Below are 17,252 nucleotides of genomic sequence, written 5' to 3' on the forward strand. Positions count from 1 at the left end.
TCAGGAAGTGTGCCCGTGGATGGGTTTCTCTGCTGGACTCACCAACCGCTCCCACCCTCCACGCTTCCCTATCCAAGCTCACTTCTCTCCCTCCTCTTCCAGACCCTTCTCTTCAGAGTGTCACAACTTGGAGGGCACAATAAAATCCCTATCCCCATTTCATTCTACAGTGGCAGCAGGTGTGAGGGCCAGAGAGCATTGGGCATGTGAAGGTTTGACCCCGGGCTCAGGCCACCCACTTTGCTCTAGTCACTCCTTCCCCTGGGCTTTAGTTAAAATGAGACAAAATGAGGTAAAGGCCCAGCCAGGTGCTAGAGGTTCGGTGGTAAAGAATCACGTGCTGGCAAGCGGCAGCCTCCCTCCAAGAAAAGTGGGCTTGTGACCAGAGATGTGGCATCGCTCCTTCCTCCTCCCGTTGCCCCGGCCTGTGAGTGGCAAGACTGTGGCGCGCGCGCTCTTCAGTCGCCAGTGCGGTGCCCTGAATTGGAGAGGGGAAGAGGGTGGGGTTCCAGTCCCAGCGTTTTATTCACCGGCTACATGACCCTAGATGCTTCTTCCTCTGGAACTCAGTTTACTCATCCGAAAAATAGGGATAGTAATGGATTGGAGGAGAACAGGAAGCTTTTGTCACCCGAAGTCTCTATAAAAATAAATGATAATGAGCGGTACAGTGCTTGGCAGCAGATTCTGCATGCAAATTCCGACCCCACCTCCTCCACAGAGGGGTTTCTGGCCGGAGTCCCTGGAGTTCTCCCGGATGTGTCACTGCTCACCCCACACTCTTTCTGGCTCTCTCGAGCTAGGTAATGGACCCACACTTGATTCTGCCTCCTTGTGGGGGGCTGGACGACACCCCTCCCACCCCCGCCTGCAGGCTTGCAAGGGGAGGTGTTCCCTGGGGGAAGGTTGTGTGGGGGGGTGCCAAGCCTTAAGGAGCTTGGCTTGGAACCGGCGGGCGGGACTTGGGTGGGGGCGGGGCTATGGAAATTTGGCATTCTCTAGAACCCTGCGGGGGCGCAGAGGGCTCCCGTCGCCCACACCTGGCTCTGCACTGGGAAATGGGGCTTGGGCTACGGGGGCGGGGCTCTAGGGGCGGGGCTTAGGCGTGGGGGAGAGACCCGAGAGCCTGGAGGCGGGGCTTGGGGAGCTCGCCCCACGCGGGGCGGGGCTCCAAAGGCCGCGGGATCTGCAGTTCGGACTCCCCGCGACACAGTCGCTGCAGTTCCCTCTACTCTGGTGGCCCCGCGGCCCTGCGGGGAGTCCGGGGGTCGGCTGGCCGCTCGGACTTGGTGCAGGGCCGGCCCCGCCTCTCCCTTCCACGGTGGGGCCTAGACGGTTGGGGCCGCGGTGACATGGAGCCCTCTCCTGCCACGGGGGGATCGGAGACCACTCGCCTGGTGAGCCCCCGGGACCGCGGCAGCGCCGGTGGCGGCCTGCGCTTGAAGAGGTAGGACAGACCTGGGCTGGTCCTCAGCTCCGGGGCGCCACCCTCATGCCATCCGTCCATTTCGTTGTCTCCGCCGGCGTGGCCCCCGCTGGCCGCCCCAACGCCCCGCAAGTCCCGCGGCTTCGCGGCGCCCGGCTCTGTCTTCTCCGGCCACACCGCCAGAACCGACCCCGACCCTCCCAGCAGTCCGCTATGCCTCCTCCCGGCCGCGCTCTTTTTCTCGGTCCCGCAACACGGCTCCCGGGCCGGTCCCCCAAGCCTCCGGACCCCTCCGCCGCCCTCGCCGCATCCGACTTCCCCGCGAGCAACTGCCCCTCCGTCGGGCCGGAATCCACGCCTGGTGCCCCGAAGTCCGCATTGCTCCAGCGCCCTGGCGGTGGGAGCATCCCGCCGCCCAGGTTTCGGAACCCCAGCTGCAGGCCCCTGGCCCTTCCCTCTGTGCGCGCGGGCTCGGGGCGCCCCCTCCAGCCACCGCCAGCTGTGCGCACCCGGGCCGAAGATGGGCCCGGGCTCCACGGCGGTTCTTCCGGGCCCTTGGGGGGCGGCGGCCGCTGGGAAGCGAGGGGGTGGCAGGGAAGGAGCAGGTGCGGTCTGGGCGGCAGGGGGTATTCCCGGCTCCGCACAGACGGGGCCGGGGGCGGCGAGGTGTGAAACGAGGCGCGCGGAGCGGCCGGGACAGCGGGCCGGGGGCGGCCGGAGAACCTCCTCCGCGTCCCGCCGGCCTCCCGCGCCCGGCGCCCGCCGGGTCCCTCGGAGCGGCCGCGCCAGGCCCATCCTGGCCACCTCCGCTGGCCATTTTGTCTGTTGGCTGACCGTCCGTTTGTCTCGGAAATTTGACAGGCTCCCTGGCTTTTTCTCTTTCTTCATTTCTCCCAATCGTTTTGTTTCCCTCCGAGCACCTTTCCCTTTGTCTCTGATGATGTGGTGCCTCTCTCGCTCTTTCCCTGGATGGGGGCCGTAAACCTGGGTGGGTGGGGGAGTGGATGAACAGAAGGGAGTACAGACTTCCCGTCTGACTCCTTCCTGCCGAGGACTGCAGACGTGGGCTGCTGTGGAGGCTGCAGCCCAGGCCCTGGCTCTCTTCACGTATCCTTTTGACTCTGCTTCAGGTCCTGGTCCCCTCCCCCCCTTCACCTCTACCCGCTCAATATTACTTGTTTGTTGGGGTTTCAGAGGCCAGGGAGAGAAAACTGCCTTTCCTTCTCTCTAAACAACATGTAGCCCCCCACCCACATACACACCCACCCGCACCAACAATGAGGCTTTTTAAAAAATGTTTGTTTTGTTTTTTGTTTTTTTAAAGTAGACTCCAAGCCCAATGTGGAGCTTGAACTCATGACCCTGAGATTAAGAGTCCCATGCTCCACCAACTGAGCCAGCCAGGCACCCCAACAATGAGGCTTCTTTAGTGCCCAATTCATGCAGGACAAAAGGGAGCAGCCTGTTGATGGCTGGCTACCTTGATGACTGGCTACTCTGTTCCTTGTAAAAAAAAAAAAAAAAAAAAAAAAAAAAAAAAAAAAAAAGGCATCTTGCCCATTGCCCCAAAGCCACGCAGCCTCTGCTTGCTATCCAGACCCGCATCTCTGACTCCCAGCTCATTTTCAGTCTCATATGACCATTAGTCACCAAATCCTGCAGTATTTTCTGAAAGAGGCTCTTCCCTAACCTACCTGCCCCTCCTTTGAAATCTGGTACATGGAATTTATGGCCTGGTCTATTCTGGACCCTTCCATCTCCTCTCCTCTCCCTCTCCAGACTAATATACATCAGCAAGGTCATCTCAGGGCTTGGGAAAGATATGTGAAATCAATCAGTGTATCTCCCTTGGTGTTCCTTTGAGCCCTCACTTTCCTCCTCAGCCCTTGCCCTGACTCCTGACACTTCAAATTTCTAGCCACTTATTTTGTCATTGATATCTCACGTGTCTAGAGCCCCCTTCTTCACCTAGGTCTCATGTTAAACATGTCTTCCTCTGTGAAGTTGTCCTCAGTCCCATCCCAGGTGGTCACTCCCTCCCTGGTGCTCCGAAGTCCCTCATTCATAATCCTCCCGGCCCCAGCCTCTCCTTGCCTAGTAAGTCATCTGTGACACATCTGTCTGGGTTTCGCTATGTGCACCCTGCCTGCCACCTGAGTCCCAGGCACCCAACTACGTGTATACCTCATTGAAGAATGAGGATGGGTTTCAAAACCACCCTCGTCTCCCTGTCTCCTCGGCAAAACACCCAGCATCTCATCATCATACACATTGAGATTCTAAGTCTTGGAAGAACATTCCAAGAATTAAATCTACCTGCCAGCACTCGAATCTTCCCTGCAGGCACCAAATGTGCCCCCACCTCCCTCACACCTCAATTCACCCACTTGGCAGAGCTTTTCTCAGCCAGAAGGCTCCAGGCCTCCCTCCTCAATTTACTGCTGTGACCACGTTTCTATCTGGAGCCTTCGATTTTTCACTCATGGGTATTCTTGTCACACTTCCATGAGTATTTCTAAGACTGTATTTTCTATTTAGGTCCTTTCTTTGTTCTATGGGAGGTTCCGGCTTTGCCGGAGTTCAGGTTGGTAGTCGTGGGGGTAGGAATGGGGCCAGCATGAGCCTGAAACTCAGCCTGAGCTCAGTCTCTGGCACCCAGGTGAGGCTCCAGCCCTACTCATGTATTGAAGGAGGCTTACGGTACCATACAGCTAAGGTGGCCTCCGCTGGGTGCTTACGATCGGCCCAGGGTCCAGCGAACATGAGGCAGCCTCCAAATCCACTGCTCCTACCACTGCCTCCCCAGCCATGCAGTCGGCGCTTCGTCCTCCCTGTGACAACCCCAGCTCAGGGATCTGGGACCCCTGACTTTTTGGGTCCCAACATTCCACTCCTCTCTTAAATGGCCACGTTTCAGCAGCATGTCTAGATAGGGAAGGGGAAGGATCTGGAATGGAGGCACAGGAAGATGGATCTGGGAGGGAGACACTAAGGCCAGGATCCCGTGCTCACCCTTTGACACCACCGGCCCTCCATCCTCTGTCTAGCATGTTCACCCCGTCTTTACCCGAACCCTCCGCTTCCTTCCAGACCCTTCTCATGGTGCCCCCTTCAGTTTCCCTGATTTCACTGCAATTCATCTACTCTATCCTCCGAGCCCTGAGAGCATTTTGTTTTATGGCAATAGCCACTCTCCTGCTACATATCACAGCACCGAGGTACACCTTTGTTTTGCTCACCAAAAGCTCCCAGAGGTCAGCAAGATCCTGCTCATTTTGTGTTCCTTCTGGTGCCTATCCACACATTATGGTGGCGTCTACTCTCTACCACGAACTAGCTGTGCAGCCTCCATATGTCCTCTCCCTCTCTGAGCCTCATACTTGTAATTTCTGTAAAAAGCATCAAACTAGACCATCTCTACGGTGCTCCCGAGCTGTGGAGTTCCATGGCTCTGTGTATGAAAGGAGAAGGAGGCTGGAATCGGAGCTGGTTAGCCCCATCTCTCACGTGGCGCTCTGCCCCTGAGGCAGTCCATCCCCAGGTTTGGCCAGGCCTTGGGAGGAACAGAGTGAGTGTCAGGCCACAGCTGAGGAAGCCCATCTAGCGGGACTGGGGACGTGGGAGTGAGGAACAGGTGAGCCCACGGCCAAGCCCCAGGCTGAATGGTGCTGCCCGTTTCAGTCTCTTCACAGAGACCTCGGAGCCCCTCCCCGAGGAACCCAAACCTGTGGAGATGCCCTTCCACCACTGCCACCGGGACCCCCTGCCACAGCCCGGGCTCACCCCCGAGAGGCTGCAGGCGCAGAAGCAGCTGGGTGCCGCCTGTGCCGTGTGCTGCGTCTTCATGGCTGGGGAGGTGGTCGGTAAGTCGGAGAGCGGCTCCACCAACCCCACCTGCCCAATCCCTGCCCAAGCCACTCTCCACCCAGAGTCCCAGCAAGGTTCCTGGAGGGGTAGGGCAGGGGGAGATGAGGAGAGTGGGGTGGTGGCAGTGGGCGCGTGGGTGCCCAGGACTGGCCGAGGGCCAGGGCTGGCTTCTCAGCATTAGCTAGTCTTTCAAAAGACCCATTTTCTTGATAGTAAAATGTGTCCTTATAGAAAATCTAGAAAATGTGAATGAGTGAAAAGAAGCCGATAATTGCCCCTCCTATAATCCCATCGCTTTGGGATGCCACCACACTCGCTTTGGGGCACGGGTCCCCCTGGTCTCCTTCCCTGCTTCTCCACACGCTGCCACAGTGCCCGCTGCTTCCTAACCAGACCCAGACTGTGCCCTGCTTTACCCTTGCAGGGGGGTATCTGGCCCACAGCCTCGCCATTATGACCGACGCAGCCCACCTGCTGGCCGATGTGGGCAGCATGATAGGCAGCCTCTTCTCCCTCTGGCTCTCTACCCGTCCAGCCACCCGCACCATGACCTTTGGCTGGCACCGCTCAGGTAAGGCCCCGCATGGCCCCCTGAGCCTCTCCTCTCACCAGAAGGTACCTCCCAGGGTCCCAGGCAGGTCTCTGATAGCTCGTCTCCCCCTGCAGAGACTCTGGGAGCCTTGGCCTCTGTGGTCTCCCTCTGGATGGTCACCGGCATCCTCCTGTACCTGGCCTTCATCCGCCTGCTGCACAGCGACTACCACATCGAGGGGGGTGCCATGCTGCTGACCGCCAGCATCGCTGTCTGTGCCAACCTGCTGTACGTCCCCGTAGGGAGTGGTGCCCCGGGGGCCTCAGGGCGAGGTGTGCTCCTCCGGGGGTAGAGGGGAGCTGGCTCTCTCCGCGCCCCGAAAGGCATGCAACAGGCACACACAGTTCTCCCCTGTCAGCTACCCTAGGGCTGCCTGAGGACAGATGGGAGAAAGACCTGGAATCCAGAGCCAGCAGACATTTCCTGGGGCCACTCTGCTGCGGGCTGTCATCAGCAGTGTCTCATTTGAGACCCCCCCCCCCCATAAGGTAGACAGTATCGGCCCTAGTGTACAGTTAAGGACACAGGACCCGGGAGGTGGCCAGGGGACTTGCTCAGGTGTAAGTCGCCGTGGCAGGATCTGAAGGCATGTCTCTAGCACCAAGTACGGTGTTTCTCCCCCCAGCCTGCATGATCTGTGTCCCTCGGCCAATGCTGTCTTCCTCCCGGGGCTGGGAAAGTAGGGAGGAAACAGGTGGAGAAAGGGCTCCCAGGGAGGGGAGGGCAGAGAGGCCGGGAACAGGTCAGTTGGGCTGAGCTGCTCTGCTTCCCCCTCAGAATGGCCTTTGTGCTGCACCAGGCCGGGCCCCCCCACAGCCACGGGTCTAGGGGGGCAGAATATGCACCGCTGGACGAAGGGCCGGGGGAGCCCCTGCCCCTGGGGAACACGAGCGTCCGGGCAGCCTTTGTGCATGTGCTGGGGGACCTCCTGCAGAGCCTTGGGGTCCTGGCCGCCTCTGTCCTCATCTACTTCAAGGTACTGTGCGTGCAGGCCTGCCCCAGCCTTCATGCCCCGCTCCGCACCCTGCCCCCCTCCTGGCCCCCTTGGTCTCCCTCCGCACCGCCAGCTCCCAGCTCCCCAGTACTCCCGGCTCTCGGCCATGGTCCCTTTCCCCTCAGCAGGGCTCTCGGGGGCCTTTCAGGTCCTGTTTGTCCAAGACACCCCTAGGTCTTCCCCTGGAGGGTTCCTGTCTCCTGGGCTTGGAAGTCTCTCTCTCTCTCTAGCCTCAGTACAAGGCAGCTGACCCCATCAGCACCTTCCTCTTCTCCATCTGTGCCCTTGGATCCACGGCTCCGACCCTCCGAGATGTCCTCCGTGTCCTCATGGAAGGTAAATCAGATGCCACCGCTCCCCACCTGGGGCCCTCTCTCACCTCACTCCAGCTCTGGGCCTCCTCTCTTGTCTCAAGAGAGGGTCAGGAGAAGGCCTGGGTCCTGGGTCTATTGCTGGGAGGAGGATTCGGGCCCAGGGTGAATTGTGGGGGTTGATGCTGAGCGGATACAGGGTGGGGGAGGTAGAGTCTGGTGAGGAGCCACCTCTGCGCTGGAGTGGCCTTGGCAGTAAGGTGTGGCCGGTGCTGCTTGCAGGTTCCCCCCGAAGTGTGGGGTTTGAGCCCGTGCGGGACACGCTGTTGTCCGTGCCGGGAGTCCGGGCAACCCATGAGCTGCACCTGTGGTCCCTTACGCTTACTTACCACGTTGCCTCTGCACATCTGGCCATTGGTGAGTCCACACTGGCCCTAGCCAGTTCCCTCCTAGAAATATACCCCCTCCTGGTGCCCCCCGGCCCCTGACTGTCCCGGCCCGGATCCCTCTTCCAAACCTACGAAGAGTCTCTGAACCGCTGGGATTGCTGTGCCAGCTGCCTTTCTTGATCTCTCTCTCACACACGTGTGCACGCTGGAGATAAAGCACCCTGGACAGGGTGTTGGGGTGGGGGTTCGCCCTCTCTGAAGTAGTGCAGAGAACCAACAACCCTTTAAAAGATCACTAGTACCAGGTGGTCTAGCCACGGGGCAGTTAGGTAAGGAGTGACCGTGGGGTATCACGGAACTGTTCAGACTGATGATGACGAGCTCTGTGTGGCACCCAGGGAAAATGTTGATGGTATAATGCTAAGAGAAAAAAGCTGAATGTAAAATTATATCTACATTATGATTCAACTATTAAAAATATATATGGTGACTCACAAGCTGACAAAGGATTTTTGAGTTTCTTCCAGATGCAAGAAGCAATCAGAGACATGCAATTTGGATGCCAAAAATATTATACTTTGTGGGATAGTGGAGGGTAACTCTAGAGGGACAATGGGAGAAAATAGTTAACATCTGGATTGTCTTGGAGACTTGGGTGCTGTGGCTGCTGACACGTACAGCTGTCTATGGACAGTCAAAGAGCAGAAGAGAATAGAAAAATAAGAATAGTTTGGCGTGTTAGCAGGGTGGCCTGGTTGAGTGAGTCTCTCCAGCCTTTTCTTTGGCATTTTTATGCTATTCATACACTACAGAAAGAAAAGAAAGCTCCGTGTGCAAGCCTGGTTTTAATGGTGTGCAAGCCCTGGGGTCCCCCTGCGCCCGTCCTTATCTTGGCCCCTGCCCAGCTCCCGGCTCTCCTGGGAACCTGCTGCCTCTTATCACTCTCCCACAGACTCCACGGCCGACCCTGAAGCTGTCCTGGCTGAAGCTGCGTCGCAGCTCCACTCCCGGTTCGGGTTCTCCAGCTGTACCCTGCAGGTTGAGCGGTACCAGCCCGAGATGGCCCAGTGCCTGCGCTGCCGGGAGCCCCCCCAAGCCTGAGCCGAGGCCCCGCCCTCGCCCCACTGCCAGGCCCTGGCTCAGGCCCGGACTCTCAGTACCTGCCTCCCTTCTCTCGCAGAAGGGACAGAGCCGGGCGTCCCCCTTCCTCTTCCTCCTTCCACCTGCCCACTCCCTAGCCCCCAGCCCCGGTGGGCAAGACCAAAGTGTGTGGGGGATGTGCAGGGGGCGGGCTGAACGGGAATCAATCCGTGGGGGTTTGTAGAAGTCCCTTGGTCCCCCCTCCCTATGGTTTGGGGAGCACAAGCGTCCTTTCCATGCAGTTCATTTGTCTGTGTGGCCGGCTGGCTGTCTGGCTGGGGGCATCTGCCTGTCTGTGTGCTGTTGGTGTGCCTATGCCTGGGGGAGGTCAGCAGGGGCCCCCTCCCCACGTGGCCCTCGCTCTGTCTATGCAGGAGCCCCAAAGCCCGCACTTTGTCTGTGTGTTCTAGCTCTGTGGTTTTGTCTCAGTGTGTGTGTGTGTGTGTGTGTGTTTCTTGGTGCTGTGGCCTGTGTGTCTCTGTGCCTATGTGGCTGTGCTATAGTCTCTCTGAGTCTGCACCATCCATGTGTCCTTTTGGGGGGGTCTATCTGTCCATCCCTCTGTTGGTGCTGTGCCCTCGGCTAGAGAGGGAGGACTCCGCCGCAGCTCCACCAATAAACTTGTGTTCACGGCAGCTTTCAGTCCCTGTACTGACTCGTCAGGAACGGGAAGGAGGGTCATGCAACCAGAGTGACCTTCCACAGCCCTCCTACCTCCTACCCAGCCCCTCCACCCTCTCTACCCTCAAATATCCATGCCCATGTGAGCCAAACACCACCAGTCCCTTTTTTTTTTTTTTTTTTTTTTAAAGATTTTATTTGTTTATTTGACAGAGAGAAATCACAAGTAGATGGAGAGGCAGGCAGAGAGAGAGAGAGTAAAGCAGGCTCTCTGCTGAGCAGAGAGCCCGATGCGGGACTCGATCCCAGGACTCTGAGATCATGACCTGAGCCGAAGGCAGCGGCTTAACCCACTGAGCCACCCAGGCGCCCCTCACCAGTCCCTTTATTACCTTCCCCTACTCCACAGCCTGGGTCTCTGGCTCAGGGAGAGCCCCCACGTGCTCTGGGCTTGGTTGCAGGAGAAAGTTGGAAGGCAAGGAGCCAAGGGATCCTGGAGAGTCATTCCTAAAGACTCCTGCAGGCCATCGTGGCCTCGGGCTTAGTCCCGTTGGGGGAGAGTGCTTGTACCACATGCTGATGTGGGCCTGGTTCCCAAGCTGTGTCAGGTGTCAGGGGGAGCCCCCCCCACCACCACCCTGGCTGACAGCAGCAACCCCAAGGCCAGTTTTGGGCTGTGGACACCAAGGACCTCTTTTGCCACATTATTCCCCCCTTTGCCTTTAAGAATCATATATTTTGACAGATTTAGTCTTTATAAGCCAGACGTAAGGGATTATTGTTATTATTCAGGAATCCCTTAAACTTAAGGAATTGTAGATTTTCTCTTTCAAAAAATCAGACTCTTTTTGATTTTAGAGCTAGTACTTTGGGTCAGCCGAGTTCATGGGCCTTACCATCCTAGACGGATATAATTCCAGACCGAGCAAAGACACTGAGCATGTTCACTAGTCCGTGCATACTGCTACAGGGCTTTCCTCTGCACGACGGAAGAATCGTTACCATAAGATGATCTTTTAAAAATTATTATAAAAGCAATCTATGCTTGCTTTAAGAGTCCAACAAAAAGAAAAGTATATAAAGTAGAAAGTGAGTGTTTTCCCTATTCTACTGCTCCCAGAGGTAACTGCTATTCACAGTTTGGAATCTCTCTGCCCATATTTTTATGTATGTACACACAGTTCTGTGTAACATAAATGGGATCGCTTTATAGGTTGAGATCATGTAACCTGCTTTTAGGATTCAAGCATGCATGCTGGATGCAGCTTCCCAGGTCAATTACACATAGATTTCATGGCTCTGTGTAAGGTGAAGCTGAAAATAGGTCTCCCTACTCTGGTCTCCAGCTGGTCTTCCCCACTCTGGTCTCCCCCTCCCCCCAAGGCTGGGTGAGTCTCACTGGCTGGCTGGCTGGCTGGCCAGCCGGGCCTGAGTCAGGCGTGGGAGGCTGGGCTGAGGTGAAGGGCTGGCAGTCCATCACAGTCCGTGCCGGTGCTGCTGAGGCTGCCCCAGCTGCTCTCCACGCTTTGCTAGTTCCTGATACTTTCTCATTTTACGACTCATTGATTATAGGCCCCAAGCGAGGACCAGTTGGGGGTTGGGAAGAGGGAGGAGAGGGAGGGTGGGGAAAATGAGGATGAGATTTCTCACCCTATGACCAGCCTGAAGCTGCAGCCCCCGCTCTTTATGGCAGTGCTGGCTCCCTTTGCAGGGGAGGGGAAAACGGGGTTCAGGGGGGAATGAGACTTCACAAAGGATGCCGTCCATCTCGGCCCCACACCCTGGCAAGATGAGGAAGCGGAAGCTAAAGTTTAGAGAAGGAAAAGGACTTTCCCAAGGTCACCCAGCAAGGGACAGGGGCAGGAGCAGAGCCACAGTTCTTACTCCCACTCAGGCCTCTTGGAAGCTCCTGCCCGGTTGAATTTCTCAGTAAACCTTTGCTCGGCTTTTTCAGCAACCTCGTCACTGGCATGGCAGGACCTGGGGCTCTGGACTCAGGCTTCTTGGTTCTGCCGTGGCCTTCTATTAATACACTGGTCACTTTAACCTTTCTGCCTTCCTGTTTTCCTAATTATAAAAAGAAGAATTACATAGCACTGTGGGCGTGAATGTGCCTGCTACATAGAGGGCATGCAGGAATAGGTTCTCTTGGGCAGAATCCAGGACGCAGGGCAGAGCTTGCAGGGGAACAGGGTGACCCAGCACCCAGCAGGGACAGGGGTTCACATTTACTGAGCTTACACTGGTGCAAGGCGCCCTAGACGGTTTTACCTGCACTTTACAGATGAAGAAACTGAGGCATGCCCAAGGTCATGCAGCTAATCACCGTCAGGGTTGAGATGGAGACTCCATTCTGGCTGCTCAAAACCCCCAGCCCGTGTACACACCAACCCCTCTTCCACCCATCTCGCGCCTTCAGGCTTTGCTCAGTCAGGGACTGGGGAGGACCGACGGATCAGGAGCATTCTCCCTCATTCACAGAGCGCTCTCCCGGGAGTTCAGGAAATCCTTATCTGCTGGAGCGGCCGCTCCGGCCCCCCCCCCCCCCCCATTATCGCCCCAACCCACCACCACTCGCTTATCCAGAAGGTCCTTTCCTCTCGGTGCCCTTCCCTGATGATAAAATATGTGTGGAAGGTGAAATGAGGAAAAAGGACTGGCGGGGAGGGGACGGAAGGGAAGGCCAGAGCTGAGAGCAAAGCAGGGGACGGGTCCATCCATCAGCCCAGTCCTGGCAGCTATTTACACAGCTGGTTAACCAGGGGATGGGAGGGGAGAGGGCCGCCTGTGAGGCAGACAGGGACCTTTAGAGAAAGATGGGGTGGACAGGGGGGAGGAGGGGACAGGCCGGTCACGCGGAGAGGGCAGTCGTCGGAGTGTTCGAGGGAGACGCGAGACAGGGCGCAGACGGAAAAGCCAGAAGCGGGGAGTGTGGCTGCGGGGAGGGGGCGTGGGGACATCCGGGCCGACGGGCAGGCCCCGCCCCGCCTCGCTGCGGGCTCCCCTGAGGCCAGCCGGCCGGGGCGGGGCTGCACCTCCGGGTCCAGGCGCGAGTCTAGAAGGTCCTGCGGACTGGGGGAACAGCCTGTCTGGGGCCGGGAGGAAGCGTGATAAATGGGTGTCTTCCTCCCTCTGGTGACCCTGCTGACTTCTCAGGAACTTCAGTGGGCTGGGAGCCGGGCCCCGCCGGCGCATCCGAGGGAGAGCAGCGCCCCCCTGAGGCCCACGCCGCGATAGCAGCATCCTCCGGAGGCTCCGGAGGATGGCTCAGGACCGAGGCGTCCGATGAGAAGAGCCCTGGCCCTGTTCCAGACAAATTCCAACAGCCCTGAGGAGAGCTGCATTTAGGGAGTTCCCTTTGTACCTGAAGGACTCTTTGTCCCCAACTTGGGCGTTCCCAGGGCCTCTCCGTCTCTGCTTTGAGCACCAGGGTCATCCATTCCCCACCTGGCCAGCACATTCCAAGGGGTGCTGGGCAGTGGGGCAGGGTCTGAGGCGCTCACAAATGGTCCTACCAAGTGGGCCCTGTTGCTAGGTCCAGGGAGAGAAAGTGGGCGGTGAGAAGGCGCAGGAAGAGGGCGCCCAGGGTGGCCAGAGCCTATGCCCCTTTCTCTCTCATCCCCCCACTCCCTGCCCTCTCTCTGCCCCAGCCCCCCTCCCTGTTCTCTGGCTGCGGCATCCTGCAGCCCCAGGAAGCAGCCCTCTCTGGGCCTGAAGAAGCTCACTCAGAGAACGGGTCTCCTCCTTGTCAGGCTGACCCTCTGCACTTGGCCCCAGTGTGGTGCCACCATGGTGGCACCCCAGGAAGGGCACATCTCAGGGCCACTCATGGGCTATTCCCCTCCTCCCCTCCTGCGCCAGAACTTCCACTCCCTGTGGGAGACTTTCTGGTCAGTTCCCAAGTGGGTGCCTCCGGATGGGAGAGAAGGAAAGTGCAGCCATCAGCGCCATCTCCCACCCTAGCTTTGTATTATGCTTCCAGGGGGAGCTGAGCTGTAGGTTCCTTGTACAGGACAGTTTCCATTCTTAAAGGGAAACAAAAGTTTCCCAGACTAGAGCAGGAAAGCACTGTGTAGGGGACCTCCAGGGGCACCCCTTCTGAGTTCTGCTCTCTGGTCTGGTGCTGTGCACCTGGTCCCAGGGATTACTGTTTGACTTTCTCTCTGACCCGAACAGTCTGAACATTCAATTCCACTCCCTTGTTCTCTTTGGCTCAATCAAGACAGACTATAAATTTTAAGAGGACTGGAGCCAAATACCTAAGGAGAAACAAAATGGAACCAAACCCAGGAACGAAAAGACAGTTAGAGCTCACCAAAACAAGCAGGTTTCAGGCCCTACACTAGCAAACTTGCTTTTCCTTGGCTCAGAGATTGCCTCCCTGTTCCCTTCTGCCCTGCCCACCTGCTGCACGGGAGAAGAGTTCGGTTCAGGACTTGGTCACACAGGACTTCTGGGAAGCACAGGGATGGGGTGAGATTGCTCTGCAAATCACATGCTCCTAGAGGGAAGAAAGCACTGCTTTCCTCATGTTTGCCTGGTACTTAGTAGATGCTCAGTAATGACTATTGGTGAAGGAAAGAATAGATGAATAGAGGGTAAAAGAATGGGAGTGAGGTCAAAGCCTATAAAGTATCATTTTTTAAAAAGATTTTATTTATTTATTTGTCAGAGAGAGCGAGCACAGGCAGGGGAGGCAGCAGGCAGAGGGAGAAGCAGGCTCCCCACAGAGCAAGGAGGCTGAAATGAGACTGGATCCCAGGACCCTGGGATCATCACCTGAGCTGAATGAAGGCAGATACCCAACTGAGTGAGCCACCCAGGCTTCCCAAGTGCCATCTTTGTCTTTGCGATTTTAAGGGATCTTACACCCAACATGGGGCTCAAACTTACAGTCCCGAGATCAAGAGTCACATGCTCTACCAACTGAGCCAGCCAGGCACCCGAGTAAGGTGTTATCTTGGTCCCCAGGCTCCCACCCGTAGGCCAAGGAGCCAGTGCTTCACAAGCTGAGTCTGCAGGGCAAATCTGCAGCTGCATTTTGTGGTAACTAACCAGGTGCTTCTCTAGGAGGAAGTAATTGATATTGCCAGAGTCCCGCCTGAAGGGTGACACGCCTATCCGCCTATCCCCTGGTCCTGCCCCGGGCATTGTTTGCCCATCCCTACCACTAGATCATGTGGTCTAGTTCCCTGTAGAGCCCCACTCGGTGACGTGACGGTGACGCTTTTATTATTCCCCTGAGGATTCCTCGCAGCTTTCCCAGCCTTTTCAGGACTCTCTCTGGTCTTAATGCCACACCCAATTTTTTCCTTGCCTCTTAGCAAATGACCTCAGCTTCTAGGCCACCAGCCCCTCACAAAGCCCATGAAATGTGGTGTCCACCTTATAGCCACAAAGCATCAGAGTAACTCCCGTGACCAAGTCTCCGCCTCAGACTTCATTCTCTTTGACCTGCTGCAGGATCTCAGCTTGCCCCAGACCTCACACACCTACAACTCCGGGACCCCGGATGTCTTTCTTGGGAGTTCTCCTCTCCCGCCTTTCTGAGATTCTGCTCATTTCTCGTTGCTCTCATTCTCTTGGTGAACTGGTACAGAGGGACATGTTTGAAGAGTTTTGATTATTTATTTTTCATTGTTTTATTTATTATTTGTGAGAGCAAGGGAGAGAGAGCTCATGAGAGCACAAGAGCAGGGAGGAGGGGCAGAGAAGCAGACTCCCCGCTGAGCAGGATCTGGGCTCCAGACCCAAGCCAAAGGCAGACACTTAACCAACAGGACCACCCAGGCACCCCCTTCAATTACTTGATGTTAATGATTCAGTTAACAAATGTTTACTGAGCCCCTGCTATGGGCTCGCTCATGTTCTTGGTGCTTGGGATGTATTAGTGAATAATGTCCCTTACGTAATCACATATTTATCTCGTCCCATGTTACCCCAACTCCCTAGCTCCATTATCTACATGACATCTCCATATATGTCCCCCAGCAGCTAAAAAGTATCATGCCCAAACACAAGTCGTCCTTCCCTATCCCAGACGGATTCTCCCATCTTCCTCAGCCCTCATTCTCCCAAACTCAAAGTGCCATGCCATGGAGTCATTTTTTTTTTTTTTTAGACTTTCGTATTCTTAGTATTTTCCCATTTCCCAACATCCCTTCCTGCCTCTTTCATCCGTCATCTGCATTTAGTACAGCAGCGTCCTAATTGGCTTCCCTGATGGTGCGATGGCTCCCACCCCCGTCTCTGCCAGAGGCTGCTGTGCCATTAGGCTTCCCCTGCCCCCTGCACTCCCGTCTCCTGGCATAGGTTGTCTGCTCCACACCACCCCCAACTAAGGGATGTCCTTACAGAGTTACAGACGCCTACCAGTGTTGCACCGGGAACTCCCAATTCCACCCTTTCAGCTCAAGCCCAAAGCTGCCAGCTCATTACTGGTAACAGGTGGGAATGAATAGGATGCAAGTAGCCGGGCGCCAAGGGGAATGCCTATTTTGAGATTTTCTTCTTCACAAGTGTAGACAGTGAAGAGTTGGGGAAAATGACTTTGCAATGGTAATAAGGGAACACATTAGGTCACACTTTTTTTCTTTTTCTTTTTTTTTACAGAGGGTTTTATCTAAAAGGTTCATCCAAAAGTAAAAGTAAAAAAGAATGTTTGTATTTGTAAAGTGCTAGAACAGGGCTTGGCACATACTTAGAGCAATGTGAACTTAAAAAAAAAATAGATCAAATTGCTTAAGTATCTCAGGAGGGAAGAATACCAGAAAACTTTTTTTTTTTTTTAACTTTTTATAGTTAATGACATGCATATGGAGCCTAGGAGATGGTTTCTCTCGATGGATGTGGAACCTTAGACAGGGACATTGGGTTTAAAGTGCTGATAGCTTCATTTATTTCCCGAGGTACTAAGATCTCATTTCTGGTTGTAGGGGAAAGAAGTTTATTCAACTTAAGGCTGTGTTATGATTAGGAGAGCCAAAGAAAGGAACACGGCAGAACACCACCCACCACTTAGCAACTGAGTAGAATTGTGTGTGCTGCTTGGCAGCAGACCCCACTTCTACTTGAGACCAGGCTCTCGGGAGTTCTGTGGGAATCTGTGTGCGAGACTCCCAGGTACTTGGGAAAATAATCTCTCGACTTGTTTCAAAACCTTGAAAGGGTAAGTGAAGCTCTAGAAAGGGGAAGTGTTCTGTAGGTCTCTCTTTTCCAACCAACAAAGTTCTCTGGGCTCCTGAGGGAGGACTTGTCAGGGGCCAGGGCCGGGAAGCCTGGAAGGGTGAACATTAGCAGGGCAGGATCCAGGAGCAGATAGAGTCGTACCTGGTCCTACCCTGCTTCCAATGGTGCCTGCGGCTGTGAATTCGTTTCTGTTGGAACGGGCGCCCAAACCTCTTGATCTGGTCTGTCCCTCTCAGCCCCAACAGTACAAGGCAGGAGTACTCTGCTGGGTCTGGGTGTGGAGCCCCCCAGTGCTGCAGACACAGGATTCCCCACTCCTGGGTTCCAGCGGTGCTGGCAGGAAGCCTCTCCTCCCGCCCGGCCGGCCTGAGCCTGCCCCCTCCTCAGGCAACAGCCCACACCCCGTTCTGGGGACAGGAGTCCAGGTCGGTGCTGTTCTCTCTTCTGAAAACTGGCTCGCCGGACACCTCAGACTTGTACTCTGCTTGTCCAGACTGGTGTGGCTTTCCTCTCATCCTTGTTCTGGATGCCCCTTAAAGCCTGAAATGACGTTTTCCTTTTTGTTTTACTACAAAGATGGGTTTGAAGTCAAACGGTCCTGTATATGAACCTTAGCTAATGTGACTTTGGGTAAGCCACCCAGTGACTTTTCCGAGCCAGTGTCTGCATCTGTAAAATGGTTAGAAAGCGGATAGAATACGTGGAAGTTTGTGCTCACATTGTT

The 17,252-nt window shown here is 55.9% G+C and overlaps 1 protein-coding gene across 1 annotated transcript; it reads left to right on the plus strand.

Moving 5' to 3' along the window:
- Nucleotides 1-1,148: 1,148 nt before the first annotated feature.
- Nucleotides 1,149-9,354, plus strand: SLC30A3 (solute carrier family 30 member 3). The gene is made up of 8 exons (XM_059188792.1): nucleotides 1,149-1,447; nucleotides 5,108-5,289; nucleotides 5,718-5,864; nucleotides 5,960-6,113; nucleotides 6,663-6,861; nucleotides 7,110-7,215; nucleotides 7,473-7,607; nucleotides 8,532-9,354. Exons 1-8 carry the CDS (start codon nucleotides 1,353-1,355, stop codon nucleotides 8,678-8,680), a joined length of 1,167 nt encoding a protein of 388 aa, XP_059044775.1. The 5' UTR covers nucleotides 1,149-1,352; the 3' UTR covers nucleotides 8,681-9,354.
- Nucleotides 9,355-17,252: the final 7,898 nt, after the last annotated feature.

Source organism: Mustela lutreola, chromosome 9 (genome assembly GCF_030435805.1).
Source record: "Mustela lutreola isolate mMusLut2 chromosome 9, mMusLut2.pri, whole genome shotgun sequence".
Lineage (NCBI taxonomy): Eukaryota > Metazoa > Chordata > Mammalia > Carnivora > Mustelidae > Mustela > Mustela lutreola.

Excerpts from the sequence above, each read along its gene's own strand:
- SLC30A3 (XM_059188792.1), top strand. The coding sequence starts at position 1,353 with ATGGAGCCCTCTCCTGCCACGGGGGGATCGGAGACCACTCGCCTGGTG. Across the intron at positions 5,290-5,717 it reads CATGGCTGGGGAGGTGGTCG|GGGGGTATCTGGCCCACAGC; the intron begins GTAAGTCGGAGA and ends TTACCCTTGCAG. Across the intron at positions 7,216-7,472 it reads CCTCCGTGTCCTCATGGAAG|GTTCCCCCCGAAGTGTGGGG; the intron begins GTAAATCAGATG and ends TGCTGCTTGCAG.